Genomic DNA, 17,114 nt, shown 5'->3' with positions numbered 1-17,114 from the left:
CACACATCATCGATACCCGTGCTTTATCTTATTTCAAGTCCACAAACTCTTCCCTGCACTTGGACATTCGGAAATGACAATCTTTTTTTTGTCGTCTTCAGTCTTTTGTTGTCTCTTTCTGTTCCTTTTTTTTTTTTGCCCTTTCCCCAATGAATCGCTGGTTTCGGGTGCTCCTTCACGTCGTGCTTCCGATTCTGCTGCTCACAGGTATGATGAACACCACAGCTTCATCTATTTGCTGTGGTCCCTCTCGCCCCCACCCCCTCTCCTGAAGTCTCAAGTATTTGGAAGGCGGGAAAACTCAGACGGGTTTGTTTGTTTACTGATTGATTGCTGTTATTTTCTCACCCTGCCGTTTTGTGTGTGTGTGTGTGTGTGTGTGTGTGTGCGACCTTGCTACGCTTGTATGACATTGACATCCATATGGGCCGTCCTGAGCAGCGGCGGTGCTGCGGATCAACGCAATCTCGTTGCTCTACCTCATTGGCTTTTTCGCTCTCGTGCTTGTGACGCCGAGTCGCCGGCAGCGTCGCGACCAGTCCCAGTCCCAGTCGCAGTACCAGGCCCAGTCGCAAGCCCAGAGCCAAAGTCAGACTGCCAGCGATGCAAGTGCTCGAGGCTCGGATGCACGGGCGCGCACGACCCAACGCGATGCCATCTGGGAGGAGGACAACGAGGACGATCGCACTGACGCCCCGGCCGTGTCGCTCCGTCGACCGCTGCTCGCACGCGGCAGTGCATCAAGCTCGTCGCACCCAATGTCCAACGTTGCGACTTTCGAGCGAGGTCGCCGAGCGGGACCGGGTCACGCCTCCCGAGCAAGTATGTCAAAAGCACCACTTGATTCCCATCATGTCATTGACCAATCCATAGAAGAAGGAGGAGGAGGAGGAGAAGAAGGAGGTCGAGAACCAATCTTCTCAATTGTCTCCGAGTTTCAAAACGCTTGTTCTGCGATCGGTGTGGTCGGATTGTCCTTTGCTTACTGTTAATTGTTTGCTCGGACAGCCGATGTCGCCATCCTTCAAGATCTCGCCGTGCTGTCAACAGCAGTATGCATCGCACAGGCCATCTTTCAGATTGTCATTGCGGCAGACACACCGTACGGATCGTCTGTGAGTGGCTCGACTGCGAAAACGTTGGCCTATCTTGGCCTTCCTGTGCTGGACTCGGATCCCGGTTCCATTGTGCGACTCATTGCCCCAGACATTGTCATTGCCATCTTCACTCTGAGTTTGAGGGGCTGGCAAGCGCGCCAGCTCCGCATCAAGCGAACGGCCACAGCAACTCCGTCATCGGCATCGGCAGCGCGCGCGGAGCGACCAGTGTCGCAGTACTCTGTCGCATCCTCGCGAGGCGCACGATTTAGTGGCAGCACTGCCCTGAATAGTGCATCCGTGTCTCGCAACGCATCCACCTTAACAAGGCAAGGGACACTGGCGCGGCAGACAAAAGTCGCAAAGCACAGTCTCGCCGCGACGCTGGGCAGCACGTTTTGGGATGTGCTGATGTTTATCTCGCTGTTCCTGGCGGCAGTTGCTTCACCATCGCTGCTGGCTGCGCCGTTCCTTCTCCTCGTGTTGTTTGGCGCCTGTTGGTACGGCCTGGCGAGTCTGCATGTTCGCGCCCCGGACGCGGCGGCACCCCGCCCGTTCAAGTCTGCCAGCTTGGAGGCCATCCCTCCAGCGTGGCAAGTGTGGCTCCAGAACAGATTCCCATCGTGGACAAAGTCACGGTTGACGATTGTGGGAGGCCGACTGTTGGCCGGGTATGTGGCGTTTTACACCCTGCTGACGTACCTCTACCAGTTCCAGTTCTTCCAAAACGGCAGTGACGCGCAAACGGTGCAGTGGGTGGGCTTGTACCCCGTGGTGAACACGACCTCTGACTATTCCGTCCCGCAAATGACGCTCGGATCCATCGACTGGTGGTGCTACATTGAGTTGGTCGCCTTGATTGCTCTCTACACCACCACCTGCTGTCGCGTCGTTGTCGAAATGCTCGTCCCGACGGTACCGACTCGAGCCCGACCCGTGTCGACGCTTTTCGGTCGCATGCCTGCTCGAATGGCTGCCATCCGCCTGCCTTCCATCACAAGTGCGCCAAAGCTTTCGCTCGGCGAGTTTCTGCGTTCTTTGGTTCAGATGCAAGCCTATCTGGGGACGTTGATTCTCATGCTGTCATGGGCGGTGGCATATCCGAGCTGGCATGGGTTTGTTCTGCTTGTCTGGTGCTTTCTTGGCTTTCTTTTTCCACGGCAGTTCCTCTTGCGGTCATTGCCCCTGCTCGTCTTGTACACTGTCGAGATGGTCATCCTCGAGTATCTCATTGACATTCCGTCTTTTCCGAACATGGACGTTGGGTTTTCGGCCAGCAGCATTCCGTGCCTGAACCTTGGGTTCAAATTGATGGCATGCTGCATCATTGCTCTGAACTGTCGGTACCGCAATTTGCCGCTGGAGGATGACGGCGGCCTGCTTATTCGACTCCGTCCATGGTGGCAGCGCGTGAGCCTGCGACGCGCGCGCTTCATCCAGGCGTTGCAAGCCCAACAGCAGCAGCAGCAGCAGCCGCCGCCCACGCCCTCCAGCACGGGGCAGTCTCCTTTTGCAGCGCCTTTCCTGGCAGAACCGCTGGACGGTCATGCTCACTTGGTGGTCGGGCGTTCTGGAAAGAACAGAATCAGTGCCATTGTCGAGACAGATTCGGCCGCACCGAAATCGCCATCTCCGACTCCCGTCACCGCGAAAGACTCGACCAATCCCGTTCCAACGCCCTCACGACTGGAGCGCGTTCGGGTCGTGCTCGGGAAACTGATCATCGCCGTGTACAGCTGGGTTTTGTCGTATGCCTACCAGTTTGCGCTCATTGGCATTTTTGTGGCAGCGCTGCAGCTGATTACACTGTTTAATGCAGTGTATCTGCTTGTATTTGTCCTTTTCTGGTCCTTCCCGCAAGCGGCTGCCAGATTTTGGGTTTCCCTCGTGCTCTACTCTCAGGCAATCATTGTCGCTTGCTACGTTGCGCACTTTTCGTTTGCGGACAGCGTGTCTCCGTCCACCGCTCAGCTTATTGGATTGCGCAGAGACGGCAATCAGTCCTTGCCCGAAACGCTGAAATGGAATTTGGTCATTCTGCTGTTTTCGACCATTCAGCTCTACGCCTATCGCTTTGTGGATCATCTCATCGAAGAAAAGCAGGGCCTTGCACAGCTTCAACAAGACCATCCTGCTGCCTTCGAGTCTGCCGCACCAGGGTTGTCCAAAATCTCTGCCACGACGGACGGGGTCACGCCTGCCGACCCAGCGAACGCTGTCGCTGCGTTGCCATCTGCCACATCCGACCCCGTTGCAAAATCGGCTTGGTCTGTTGCCCGTTGCGCCAAGCTGCTGACCTGCGTATTTGAGGACAATTGGTGAGTTCTATTTTTTTCGTTTCGCGTCACAACCTGTTGTGTGGGGCTGGAGCGTTGAAGGAGTCGGAGCGACAGTTGTTTCCAAAAAACAAAAAAAACCGACTGTCGATCTTGGAGCCTGTCGTCTCATTTTGTTTGGCCCTTTGTTGTTGTCTTCGTCCTCTTTGAACCCCCCCCCCACCACCACCTCTCGTAGGATTTACGTCTCCTATGTGCTCATGTTGGTTGTCAGCTTGTCGGGAACGCCAAGCTTTTTGCGCATCTCGTACTTGGTCTTGTTTTCCATTTACTTGTGCATTTACGAATGGTTTGCGGTGCGTCGCAAGTTTACCCTCCAGATCCAAGACAGTGACCACGCGTGCTGCGACCCACACTTGCAATCCATTTCGCCAATCGTCATTCCTCTCCGCAACGCCTTCCGCGTGGCGCAGGTCTGCACCGGCCTGGTTCTCGTTTTCATGTACCTGTACCAGTTTAATGACATTGCGTCGCGATGGCAGTCACAGCTCGGAGACTCGTACGTTGCTGCGATCGGACTGGAGCAGCATTCAGGTACCAACCTCTTTGTGTACTTCCTGGGACCGGTGGCAGTCTTCCTCGCCACCGTCCTGCAAACGCGCTTGTTTGAATCACAGCTTCGCGTGCATTCAGAAGTCCAGCTTCTCCGAGACGGCTTGCGGAACGGCCAGAGTTACTCACGAACGTACTCCCGCGAGTTTTTCGACATCCATGAGAGCACCAGCGTGTACGAGCCCTTAGTCGACGACTCTATCGAGGATTTGCGGGCGCGGCATGCTTGGCGCCTCGAGTCCCCGACCTCCTTCCAGACACCATGGATGGCCTATCTGATTCACATTGTCGCGCTTGGGAAGAGCTCAGCCAAGTCGCGCGAAACGCTGTGGCCTGCGGCGATTGCGCGCTTGTATAAGCGCACGTTGGTGTTGATTACTCCGCGTGCTGTGCAAATCACGCTCTTTGTGGCCGCAATTTCTCGCGTGGACGCCTTTGCCGTTGTCACGATGCTGCTCCTGCAACTGCAGGTGGCGTCGCGTAAGCTCCGCTCGGTCAGCATGTTTGTCACGACAGTCTGGTGCCAAGTCGTCCTGATTGCGTCTCTCATCATCAACACGGGTATCTTCAAGGACTCGGACATTTGCTTTTCCGGCGACTGTCCGTCCAGCGAAATCAACGGCACGGCCACCAACGTTACGGACGCATCCAACGACGCCCGGTGGCTCGGGCTCGTCCAGGACGACGACATTAGCGTCCACCTGCTGGGTTACATTTTCTCTCTGCTCTTGATCGCTCTGAGCGGCGCCGCTTCCCGCTGGAATGTGGAAATGCACGAAGAAGAGCGAACCAGTCGCGGCATCTCCAACATTCGCAGCTTGTACGAAACTCCGCCGGCCTTTGTGGCCTCCAAGCTCAAGACAGTTGCCGAGGGCACGCAGCTTCAAATGGACGCCGAGTGCGCGCTTCCGCAGTTTTTGGATGCGGAATGTGCCGCTCGCCGTCTGCCTTCCCGCTCTGGCGCACCCACTCCCCTGTCCACTCGAATGCGCTTGCTCTCCATCCTAAACCGGCTTCCGTTTTATCTGACCTACGACCTGTCCGTGGGCCTGTGCGTCATTGCCGCGTTCATTCGCCTCAACGTCGTCTCGCTCGTCTACATGCTCTTTGTGGTGATCTTTCTGGCCGCCAAGGTGGAAACAGTCTCGCGGCGGGTGTGGAAGCCCTTCATCTTCCTGATGGCCCTTGTCCTGTGGCTTGAGTTTTTGACGGTCGTTGGTTGGATGCCATCCTTGCACTACGTCTTCCCATGGCAACACTACACGCAAGCCTGGCAACAAGCGGCGGTCCACTGGTTGTATCTGCCTCCAGATCAAGACGTCTACCCACTGATAGGTATGTTTGGTTTTGATGAAGATTTTTTTTTTTTCCCGTTGAATGGAAGAGAGAAAGAGAGGCCCCTCAATTTTGCAAATGACTTGTCGACCAGTCGACTTTGTTGTGCTGCTGGTGGCAAGCATCCAGCTCCAGATTTTCAGGACAGCGCGGTCGACTCAGTCTGCGACGGCTCGAGTCGATTCAAGTCTAGCTGAGGCACTTGATGACAAGTATGCAAGCATTCATATCCTGCGTTGTGGCTCTCGTATTTTGCTTTTTGATGCGTTTTCTGACCCGTCTTTTGGCCTGGTGAATCTCTTTGCTTCTCGCAAACCCCGCCAGAGGCTTGCTTTCACGATTCGCCATGTTTGTCGTTGCACACTTCTTCTGGGTGGTGGTGACCTTCACTTTCATCACGGGCATCTCGTCAAAGGACTTGCTGCACCTCGGATACATTGTTGGCTCGTTCTACTTTTTCAGTGTGGGCGATCGCGTGTTTGCGGGCGACGACCGCATCCGCACGCGCAACTGGAACTTGTTGATTGCCTACAACGTGTTTGTCATGACGGCTCGCTTGCTGTTCCAGCTGCCGTCCTGCATCATTGACTTTTCGTCCATTACGTCGACGGCAGATGACGCCCTGTCTGTCATTGGCTTCCGGCATGGATTTGCCGTCGACTCGTCAGGCTCCGACTCGTTTGGCTGCGCATCCAACGCAGACAACGTTTGGACGCCATCTGGCGCCGTGTTTGAAATCGTCCTGTTCTTCTTGCTGCTCGCACAACGCCGCTTGTTTGATTCGACCTTCACCCAAGCTATCGTGCAAGAGCGCTCGCAATCGACAGAGAAGGCTCTCAAGCACGCCATCACCCTGACGCTCCGGCTTCAAGCGGCGCTCGAGAAGGAGCGCGCAGACGAGATGGCGGCGCCAATCCGCACTCGCAAGCGTATCGCACATCTCGCTCGCAAGCGCATTGACGCGATTGAACGGGGCGAGCAGACGGGGCACATGCTGTTTGCCACTCCTGCAGACATGTATGCGGACGAGCACGAGCTCCATCAGTCGCAAACCTTTTCCCGACCGCCGGGAGCCAGTGCTGCGTCGGCTTCGGCCGCCGTTCCCGGCACGCCGCCGCGTTCTGCGTCCTTCCTGCAGGGCGATGGTGCCACATCCACAAGTCCAAGCACACCATCATCGCAGCAGCAGCAGCGCCGCACTCCCCGACCACTCCAGATTCAGGGTGGTAGCTTGCGGGACACTACCCTTCTTCGTCAAGCGTACGACACGTCTGCAGCATCCACCGCTGGCGCCGAAACAGGATCGTTGGCTGGCCATGAAAGCGACGCGTCGCATGCTCGCAACCCTCGTCGGTTGACCTCGAGCGCTTCAATTCTCTCTGAATCTGCCATATCGATGCAACGCGTCCGCGAGATTGCCTCCATCCCTGCCGATCTAAATGAGAGTGTCGTTCAGATGCGCGCGCGCAGCGCCTCCAGCGCGACTGCCTTGAGCCGCACCTCGGCCGCAACGTCGTCGTCCTCGTCGACTGCCTCAACCATCAGGTCTTGGTTGAATGTCGAGCGCATCATCGAGCTGCTGCAACGTTTGTCTCTGCGCCTCGATGTGGACGAAGATCAATATCCAGACGGTCTCGTCGTCGCGGCAGCCTCCAAAGCGCCGAGCGACGAAGCTCAACGTGGTCACTTGCTTCTGGAATACAATACCCCGCAGTCCCCGAAGAGTGCTGCCATCCCCGCATTTTCGCACGCCACAGTCCCATCAATCCGCTCGATTGAAAAGCCCGATGACGCACAAAGTGACACGGCACCTAGCAACCGGCCTGCTCGCGAGGATGGCGCAGCAGCAGCTGCCGCTGCACCGGTTGCGTCGCAAGCGGTTCGCTTCTGGAGGGCGCTGTATCTTGCTTTCATTGCTCAGTCCAACATTGTGTGCTTTACAATGATGGTCCAGGACTTTTTGGTCAACGAAAACGTGCTGTCACTCGTGTACCCGATTGCCATCTTTTTGGTGCTGCCGCTCTATCGACCACGCGCCCCGCCAATCTTTTGGAAGTTTTTGATCTACTACACCGAGTTTATGATTTTGATCAAGTTCTTGTTCCAATTCGACGCATGGTCGTTCAACCTGACAACGGATGTATCGAGCGCAGTCTACATCATTGGCATTGATCGCTCCACCTCAAACTACTATGCCGCTGAGCTGTCGGCCGATCTGCTGGTGCTGTTGGCGCTCTTGTTACATCGCGGCAACTTGCAGCTGACCGGCTTTTGGGCGACTCAGCAAACCTTCCGCGAGTATCTTGCTTTGTACGGCGCATCCTCGCAAATCGATCCTCGGCTCTTCCAAGGGGACCCCAACGCCACAAGCCAGGCAAGCCATGCCACACTGGATGCAGGCACTCACACTGACTATGACGAGGGCGATGATGACGATGATGATGATGATGATGATGACGACGACGACGACGACGAAGACTCTGAGCATCTCAACGAGTCAAGCATGCTGGAAGACGGTAGCTATGGCGACCAGGAACAGCAAAGCCTCGAAGCCGACGAGGAGCTTGGCCACATGGACGAAAGCGATGAGGCTGACGCATCTGGCCAAGCAACAATGATGGACGGCAATGATGCACAGGACAAGATCAGCCGTCGGCCGCGGTGGACCGACCCAATCGTGGCATTCTGGACGGCTGCGTTCGACACGCAGTTCCTCCCCTCCAGGGACTTTTATGCACCCATGATTGCGTTTGACGTCATTGCCTTTATTCTGATGGTGTTCGGCTGGTCGGCCTTCGCGCCAGACGACAACACCTTCTCGTACTACCTGTCCACAAACCAGGTTCCGCTCACGTTTGTTCTCGTGCTCATCCTGCAGTTTGTGCTCATCATTGTGGACCGTGTCATCTACTTGCACCACTCCATTCGAGCCAAGCTGGTTCTCCAGTGGATTGTCGTCCTGACCGTCCATGTTGTCATTTTCTTTGCGCTCCCAATTGCCGTCACCCACCGAGCTGCATCCACGTCGTCCATCCTGATGGCGTGGTACTTTTTCAAGTGCGGCTACTTGGTCATGAGCGCGTATCAGATCAAGCACGGCTATCCGACCCGCATCTTGGAGAACTTTTTGACCAAGCACCCTGGAACGGTCGGCCACTTGCTCTTCAAGGTGTACCGAGTGATTCCATTCTTGTCGGAATTGCGCGCCATTACAGACTGGACGGCCACCCGCACGACGCTGGGTCTGTACCAGTGGTTTAAGCTGGAGGACATGAACAACATTCTGTACAACAACCAGGCTCGCCTTGATGAGCTCAAGCGGAACCATCGGCGGCTCGGCGCACATCGCTCGAGACTGCACAAGTTTGGCGTGGGCGTGCTGGCGATCTGCGCCATTGTCTTTATCATTTGGCTACCGCTGCTTCTGATTGCGCTTGTCACGCAGACATCCGAGTCCAATTTGCCGACAACCGTGTCTGTGACGTTGGAGATTAGCGGATTCGAGCCCTTGTTCACCATGACCTCGTTGCCGCAAAACACCCGCTCGCTCACCGATACCGAGCTGCAACACATCTCGTCCACGTATGGCGACGACATTACCAATTATGACGCAAAGGATGTGACGATCAGCGTGTTTTCGCCCGAGGCACGCAGCGTCTGGACGGTCAGCCCGCCTGGGCGGCTCAGCCTGGTGCAGCAGCTCCAAAACTCCACGACTGACATGCAGCTGGTCTTCTCTTGGGCGGTGACTCGCGCCAATGCGGCGTCCCAAGTCGCGTCGCAAACCGTGACTGGCAGCCAGCTTTCGCTTCTCGCGCCCAACTCCACCCTCCGGCTGCAATTGTACGACATGCTGGCCGGCAGCGCCACGAACAGCACCATTACTGCTGCGCGCATTGACCGGCTCTTCCCCATGTTTGTCACAGCGAGCGCATCGGGCGTTGCGTCCGGTTTGACGTCACAGGGATATGGAGATGCATTTGCTGATTGCAATGTGACGATTTCTCGAGCCAGCTCATCGAGCTCGTTGCTCAGCGGCCCACCAGACAGCAGCAGCAGCAGCAGCAGCAGCAGCAGCAGCAGCAGCAGCAGCAGCGACGCGCTCCAATCTTTGCAAGACACAATCGACATCGAGGAGTGGTGGTCGCTGCGCGCCAACTCGCCCCCGCCCGTACAGTTTTCGCCCTCCGTTCCGCACAAATGGATTTACTTGTTTGTTCTCAACGACAAGACCGCCAATCCAGAGTTTACCTTCTTGATGAGCTATGGCATTGTGGGCTTGTACGTGGTGGTGATTACTGTCATTGGCAAGTTTGTCCGTCTCGCCATCGACAATGCCTCGACGAAAATCATTTACGAGGAAATGCCCAACGTGGACCATCTCATGTACCTGTGCAATGACGTTTACTTTGCTCGCGAAACGGGCCACTTTGATCTGGAAGAGGTTTTATTTACCGAGCTCGTGACACTGTTCCGCTCGCCCGAACTGCTCCTCAAGTGGACTCAGCCGAGTGGTCTTGATGAAGCTGAAGATTCAGCTTTCTAGGCGGTTGGGTGTACATTGACCTGGATGTTTTGTTTTTAAAAAATATGTTGTTGAAAGGGCTTTTGTTTTGTTGTGTATTGGTTTTTGTGTTTGTGTGTGTGTGCGTCGTGTTGCCACAGGATTACATCTTTTCAAACGTCACACTGTGCCCACACGCGCAAGTTTTTGTCCAGTTGTCGTTGGCTTGATCATACACTTCGCTTTCTGGCGGAAATTCGTGGCGATGAATCTTTTGCTGTTTGACCCACGTTCCCGCGTTGGTTGCTTTGCGCAATTCGCGCATTTGCTTGTCGTACTTGCGCTGCTGCTGGTCTTCGCGCACCTGCTGTCGGCGTTCCATCTCGCGCTCCAGACCCTCCTCGCCTCCAAACTTTTTGAAGGCAACGGCCTCGACTTGGGCGATGCAATAGAGTTGCATCTCATGCCAGCTGGCGTGGCGCGGGTTTTTCTTGGTGATGAAGGGCAAAAACATGTTGTTATGCCCGAGGAAATCCTCGTCCGCGAGCAGGTAGAGCTTTCGTGCATCACTCTTTGTGATCAGCGCGTATTTTTCGTCCTGATCGGCTCCCCGGCACGTGTTGCACACGTTGAGCTTGAAATTCTTGGACAGGAATGACTCAAAGAAGACGTCGTTGCACTCGACACATGGAGTTCCAAACTCGGGAGCTGATGAGACAAGCCGTGGAGAAGTGAGCAAAAAAAAGTTTGGAAACAAAACCAAACCAACAAAAAATTGGCGTTTCTTCTCTCACCACCCTCCGGCTCAGGAATGAATGCATGTTCTTCGATCGGTGCTGGCTGATCTGCTGATTGTGCTGGCTGATCTACGGATGGTGCTGGCTGATCGACTCCCGACACGACCGCAACCTCGTCGCCAGAATCCGTCCAGACCTCGCTCTCGAGATCGGTGAGTGCTTTCAGCTCTGCTTCGACGGAAGCCAAGTCTCGACCCTGCAGTCCTGCTTCTGCCACCACTGTGGTCGCGTCTGTGGCAACAGGAGTCGTCGCGGCTGTCTTGCCATTACGTGCAATCGCCTCGACTGCGGCGAGCAGAGCGACTCTTCGCTTCCGAATGGCCTCCTGTTGGTCCAGACGTGCTTTCTGGTGCTTGGCCTTGCGCTCTTCAATCTTGCGCTGCCGTTCGGGGTCTGGCAGCATGTATCCCGCGCGAGAATCGCGAAAGTAGTCTGCCTTGACCGGAACATCGACGACCTTCCCGCTATTACTACCACTACCACCACCACCAGTCAGACCCGCAACGTTCGATGACGGCCACGATGCACGCTGCTGCGCAGTCTGAATCGCGCCCGCAGTCGACCATGGGGATGTCGCTCCCGCGTGCGCCACTGATGACGCTGGGCCATCTGCGTCGCCCATCACTTGTCTCGCCGACAGTCTCTGCGCAAGGGCACACACACGCACACACACAAACGCGTTAGTTAGAGATCACAAAGAACACCACCTGGTTTCAAAAGCAAGTCTGAGAGCGGGAGCGTTTACTGCTTGTCGGAGTTCCAGCGCGCGCAAACGGTTTCGCTCCGCACGCGCTACATCGGCCGGTAGCAAGCTCGCCATTGCTCCACAGTTGAGGCGTCGGGGGAATGCCAAGTCACAGGATGTTGTTTTGTTGTTTCTGGTGAAAAATGCAGATGCGAAGGTTTTCGACCACTTTCTGAGTCGACAGGATTTGCAACAATTCACGACTGGGCTCCAATTTGGCATTTCAAGTCCGTTTCTGCTGTACATTGTTGCTTCTGTATTTCCATTCGTACTGTACACCCTCTCTGAGCACATCCCTCTTTGTATGTAGCGGATCGCTCGCTTCCAGTCGTCTTTCTTCCCCCCTAACAGCCATTACAAGCGACCATCCACAAAACCCTTCCTTCCTTCCTTCCTTCCTTCCTCGCCTTTCCCCCCCCCTTTCATTGCCATAAAGCATATACCATCATGGGTCTGTTGGACGGCTTGCAGCAGTCGGTGCAGGAGCTCGCCCAGCGGCATCCTTGGCTTGGTGCCGTGCTTGCGTCGAAGGCGTATCGCCGTGCGCTTGCCCTCTCCGCCGCCGCGCTCGTGATGCTCGTTGGTCTGTACATTCTCCTTGCGTGGAGTGGCGCCGTGGTCACCGTCCTCGTCGTCGGCGTCGCGCTCGCTGCGATGGCTCTCGTTCTCCGTCAGCAGCCTCAGGTTTGTCTCTCTCTGTCTCTCTCTCTCTCTGTCTCTCCCGCTCTCTACTTCTGTCCTTCTCGCTCCATTTCTGTCCTGTCCTTCGCTCCCTTGTTTGTTTCAGTTCGTGGCTCTGCAACGCGCTCATCGCAGAACGAACAACTGCAAAAAAGCAAAAAAGCAAAAAAAAAAAAAAAAGCGATTCATTCCAAAAAAAAAAAAAAAAAAAAAAAATCAACCGTTTTTCATTTTTTTTTTTTCGTATTTTTGACCGCCTTTTTTTTTTTTTTTTTTCTATTTTTCTATGATTGTTTTATTTTGATTTATTTTTTTGGGTTTCTGAGTTTTTTTTTTCATTGTTTATTTCGATATTTCGATTCAACAAAAGTCTCTTTTTTGGTCTTCTTCTTCTTCTTCTTCTTCTTCTTCTTCTTCTTCTTCTTCTTCTTGAATTGTTGTTGTTCTTCTGACTTCTTACAACGATTGTTGAATCGTTGTTGTTCTTCTTCTGACTTCTTACAACGATTGTTGAATTGGTGATGTGAAACAGTCGGTGCGCAGAATGCTCAAGCGATGGCGGGAATCGTCAAGCTCAACACTGCCGTCAACAACCAACGCTGCCGATCTGATGCAGCACCGCTTCCAAACAAGCCCACAGGGAACAAGCTCTGCTGGCTTTGTTGCAGGAGGTCTTGAGGCCGTCGCTGTTGGTACTTTCGGCCAGCTGCAACAGCAGCAGCAGCAGCGTCAGTTTGCTCCCGCGTTCGCGCAGGGACCGTTCTCCACCCCAAGTCATCCCGGATCGTCGGCTGCAGTGGCATCGGCGCCGTGGATGGTGCAGTCTGGCCCGGGGATGCACGCCTCGCCTGCTCCCAACCAGGGCGCATCGCCGTATCTCTTTGCTGCTCCCGCTGCTCCCCAAACCCCGCAATCGGGCTTGTCTTTGCACCAGCCACAATACTCGCCGCTTGGAACACCCATTTATGCTGGCCAGCAGCAACCGCCATTTGGGCCCACGCAAAGTTCGCCCTACCAGCACTTGCCGCCGCAACAGTTTCAGCAGCCACTCCAACAACCGCAGCAGTTTCAGCAGCAGCAGCAGCAGCAGCAGCAACAACCTCAACAACAACAACTACCACAGCAATACAATCAACCTCTGCTTGCTCAACCTTCGCAAACGCCGATATCTACCGCACACCAGGCGGCCGCTTCTAGCTGGCAGAACGAACAGGATGGCTTTGAGCCCGTTCGCCGCTCACCAAAAGCCCCTGCCGCTTCGAATTCTGCTGCCGCTTCGAGCTCTGGTGCTGACACGCCATCATTCGCGCCCCTCGCACCGTCGACCCAATCGCCCACTCCGGCTGTTGCACCAAAGACCGCAGCTACAACAAAGGCACCAACCGCAAAGCCAGCGACCGCGAGCGCACCTCATGCTCATGCCCCGGTTGCTGGTGCCTCGACCCGTGTGCCTGGCTCAGCCAAAGCAGCTCAGCCTGCTGCCTCCGTCGCCGCTGCTCCTGCCGCTGCTGCGCCAGCGCGAACCACTGCAACGTCCTCAACAGCGACACAGGCGACGACTCGCGTTGCATCACCGTCCGCAACACCTGCGACCAAAGGCTCGTCAAGCACGCCTGCAGCGGTGTCCAGCACTTCCTCTGCCTCTCCAGCGGCACGAACGGCTACAGCCAACGCGCGTACTGCTGCCTCATCTCGATCCACCACGGTCGCCGGACAGGCGGCACCAAAATCAACCCCTGCCTCTCCTCTGACAACCAGCAACAAGGCTGGTGCTTCCACAGCTCGGCCTCACGCCGGATCACCGAACACCGCTACTGCTCCGAATTCGAAATTGGCCCCAACTCCGACCACGCCAGCCGGAGCAACGCCTTCTCCTGCTCGCGCGCGCACTACCTCCAGCGCAACCGGTGCGGCTCCGGCCATCTCTGCTGCCACGCCCTCGCCTTCAAAGCTTCCGGCCCAAAACCTGGTCAAGCGACTCGGCGGGCCTCGCGCAGTGGAGCAGGCCAAGGAAGAGGAATGGAGCGACGTCGAAGTGTCCTCGCTCGGGAAGAAATCCGCTGTGACGTCCCGTGCACCAGTTTTACAAACGCGCGGCGCTGGCGCTGGACGTAACGTCGGCTCAGTCGTCCCCACGGTCACACGGCTTGGCGATCCGGCCAAATCCGGCGTCGTGCAACCCACCGATGCGCACGAGTGGGACGAACTCGAGATTCCCTCGGCAGGCTTCAAGCTGTCTGCGTCCGTCCGCGCCTCCGACTCGGCCATTGGCGACTCGCAAACGGACGAGTCCGAGGACTCGGACTGGACACTGTCCGCCTCCATGCAAACCAACGCCCGTCGTCGCTCCAGTCCTCCAGCTGCTTCTTCTGCAAAGCAGGACAATGACGACGAAGAAGTCGATTGGGGTGACGACGAGCCTGTCCCCGCGCGTCCACGAGCTGGCTCGCTGCGCAATGCAGCTCCGGTTGCAGAACCCATCACCCCAGTCTCCAGCAACAACAAGGCCGCGCTTGCTGCCTCGCTGGACAAGTGGCGCGACTCGGAAGAAGAGGACGATTTTGGCTTTTCCAGCGACCGATTGCAGCAGGTCCAGGACACACGTGCTGCGGCGCAAGCGGCGGAGGAGGAAGAAGACATGTCTGCGTTCGACTCGGAAGATGACGAACCAGCGCCGCGCAAACCCTTGCTTCTTGTCAACAGCCCGCGGCCGTCATCTGCGGCTCTGCCAGCCTCCGTGCCCGGCATGACTGGCGCGGTGATCAACTTTGCCGAGCAGCGCCGGCTCAAGCAACAGGCCAGTGCGCTGTCGTCGCCCACACCCCTGACTCCCACCACCATCCCTAAACCAGCAACAGCACCCGCGGCTCTTTCGACCCCGCACAAGGCGGGTGCTACCCCCTTGAAATCAGCGCTGCGGTCTGCTTCGCCCGCGCTCCTGACTAGCCCAGCTGTTGTTCGCAATGGCGCTCCAAGTACCAGCGCCAACGGCAGCTCCCACGCCAGTGCCAACGCCGTGACGGCCCAGTTGATGATTCACAAGCTCACGGCCAAGCCCGCACCTCGGCAGGAAGACGACGATATTGAGGATGGCTTTGACCTGCCTGCCAACCGGCGATTCCTCTCGCTGGCGGCATTGACGGCCCATGACAACGAACAGCTTGGCTCTGCCAACTCCCAGCGGGGCAACGCAAGTCTCATTAGCGACGACAACGAGACGTGGAGCGACTTGGATACAGACCCCGAGCTCGAGGCTAAAATGTCCATGTCCTCCGTGTCACGCACCTCAACGGCATTTAGCCAGAGCGAAGAGGAGGAGTTTGATGATCTCCAGCTGCCGACGAATGGTCATCTTCAGCTTCGCCGAGGCAATGACGCGAATGACGCCGACGACGAGAACGACTTTGACAGTGACGGTCGTTCGCATCCGACGCACGATCCTTCATCCAAGAACTGGGACGATGTCGAGCTGCCTGAAGGCGGCTTGTCTGCATCTCTATTGCGACAGCGCGCCATACGCGGAGAGCTGCCTTCCGCTGCGCGAGCAGTGTCACACGTTTCTCCCGCTGTTTCCATTCCCCTCCAAAATGGTACAGTCATGCGTTTGGTGTTTGACTTGGATGGATGTGTGTGTGTGTGTGTGTGTGTGTGTGTGCGGTGGCCATGTCGAAGTGAGACTGACTCCATCCCTCATCCTTCCCCTTTTTGGCCCACCGACCCCGACAGTCGCAGAAGTATCCTTGCCGCCAGAGCTCGAGCGTTTGCGCCAAAAGCACATCGAACAGGCGGGGGATGAGCTGCTACTAAACGAGGAGGCGGAAAATGGTCACGGGCTGGGCGACGCCAACGGCTTTGGCCGCATTCAGCTCTCTCGAAAGCGCACCAGTACCGCCAACGAAGCAGAGTTGCTCATGCTCGATGATTTGCCGGTGGACGTAGAGCAGGAGCGGAAGGCGTTGGCGGCGAGTTTGCCCATGCACGAGCACCTTGATTCGCAGCGCTTGCCCTCCACACCGGGTGCACGTGCACTGTCGAAAGCCAACACACCCATCCGGCCTGCCGTGGCCTCTGCCATTCGCAGCAACCTGACCACCCCGACGGCTGGCACGACGCGAAAGGACTTTGCGTCGCCCGTGCGCAACCACGCCAAGCCCAAGCAATCACCCACCTTGATTAGCGATCGCACCAACCGATGGAATACGCGTCGCAATGTCAGCGGCATGGAGTTTGACCCTGTCAACCTGCGTTGGGTGGGCAACGATGACGACGAGTCGGTCAAAAAGTTTGATCGTGCCGCTCCCACGCTCATTTCCAACTGCGGCCAGCGTGTTCCCCGTGTTGTCGGTCAAATGGTCTTTGATCCCATCAAAATGTGCTGGACTGGCAACGACGATGTCATGGATGCGTTTGCTGGCATGGACGATTTGACCGAAGGTTTGTGACGACACTTTTGGGGTTTTCTTTGATTGCTTGTCGGGCTTAAAATCTCGGTCTCGTTCACGTGTGGGCTTGTTTGCTGACTTTGTGGTCCATGTTCGCTTGGTGTTTTACTCTTGGCATCATTTGGCAGACTCGACATTGTGCGAATCGGATTGCTTCCTCGTCACGCCCGAGCTGGTGTCGTCGTTTGCGAGCAGCGCCCGCGAGCACCAGCACTCTCTCGGTGGCTGGCCTGGCAGTCACATTGCCTCTGCCGGCGCGCAACCACGGGGATTGACTTTGTCAACGCCCGCACCTCGCGATTTTGAGGCCTTGTACGCCATCCGCCGTTAACGATTCTTTTCTGGTTGCCCTTTTGTTTTTTTCCTTCATTTGGAGTTGTACCATCTCTTGTTGAACCTGCTTTGTTTCCTTGTACTGTATACTATCAATCCAAGTTTATATTCCCCACGAACTCACACATTCGTTTGTCAAATTTCAAATCCAATTTCAAATGTCGCTTCCATCACCTGCATTTCCAGCTTTCATGCCAACAATGGCCATCAATCCATTTCTCCACCGCTTGATTTCCCCCGAACTGAATTCTAACAAGTCTGAGATTCGCCGAGTCTGAGATATTCAGTCATC

The 17,114-nt window shown here is 56.1% G+C and overlaps 3 protein-coding genes across 3 annotated transcripts; 2 read left to right on the top strand and 1 right to left on the bottom strand.

Moving 5' to 3' along the window:
• Positions 1-149: 149 nt before the first annotated feature.
• Positions 150-10,005, top strand: CAOG_04166 (hypothetical protein; the record flags this gene model as incomplete). The annotated part of the gene is made up of 6 exons (XM_004347941.2): positions 150-207; positions 442-822; positions 1,009-3,415; positions 3,612-5,320; positions 5,415-5,532; positions 5,645-10,005. 6 exons carry the CDS (start codon positions 150-152, stop codon positions 9,864-9,866), a joined length of 8,895 nt encoding a protein of 2,964 aa, XP_004347991.1. The 3' UTR covers positions 9,867-10,005.
• Positions 9,923-11,560, bottom strand: CAOG_04165 (hypothetical protein). The gene is made up of 3 exons (XM_004347940.2): positions 11,367-11,560; positions 10,619-11,264; positions 9,923-10,532 (listed from the first exon to the last, which is right to left on the bottom strand). The coding sequence occupies exons 1-3, from the start codon at positions 11,439-11,441 to the stop codon at positions 9,988-9,990; spliced, it is 1,266 nt and encodes a 421-aa protein (XP_004347990.1). The 5' UTR covers positions 11,442-11,560; the 3' UTR covers positions 9,923-9,987.
• A 145-nt stretch (positions 11,561-11,705) lies between these two features.
• Positions 11,706-16,937, top strand: CAOG_04164 (hypothetical protein). Its single transcript, XM_004347939.2, has 4 exons — positions 11,706-12,050; positions 12,580-15,637; positions 15,774-16,481; positions 16,618-16,937. Exons 1-4 carry the CDS (start codon positions 11,814-11,816, stop codon positions 16,818-16,820), a joined length of 4,206 nt encoding a protein of 1,401 aa, XP_004347989.1. The 5' UTR covers positions 11,706-11,813; the 3' UTR covers positions 16,821-16,937.
• The last annotated feature ends 177 nt before the right edge of the window (positions 16,938-17,114 follow it).

This window comes from Capsaspora owczarzaki (genome assembly GCF_000151315.2).
Source record: "Capsaspora owczarzaki ATCC 30864 unplaced genomic scaffold supercont2.6, whole genome shotgun sequence".
NCBI classification, from domain to species: Eukaryota; class Filasterea; order Ministeriida; family Capsasporidae; genus Capsaspora; species Capsaspora owczarzaki.
Note: the sequence above shows the minus strand (reverse complement) of the source record. Positions and strands in the feature narration are given on the sequence as shown.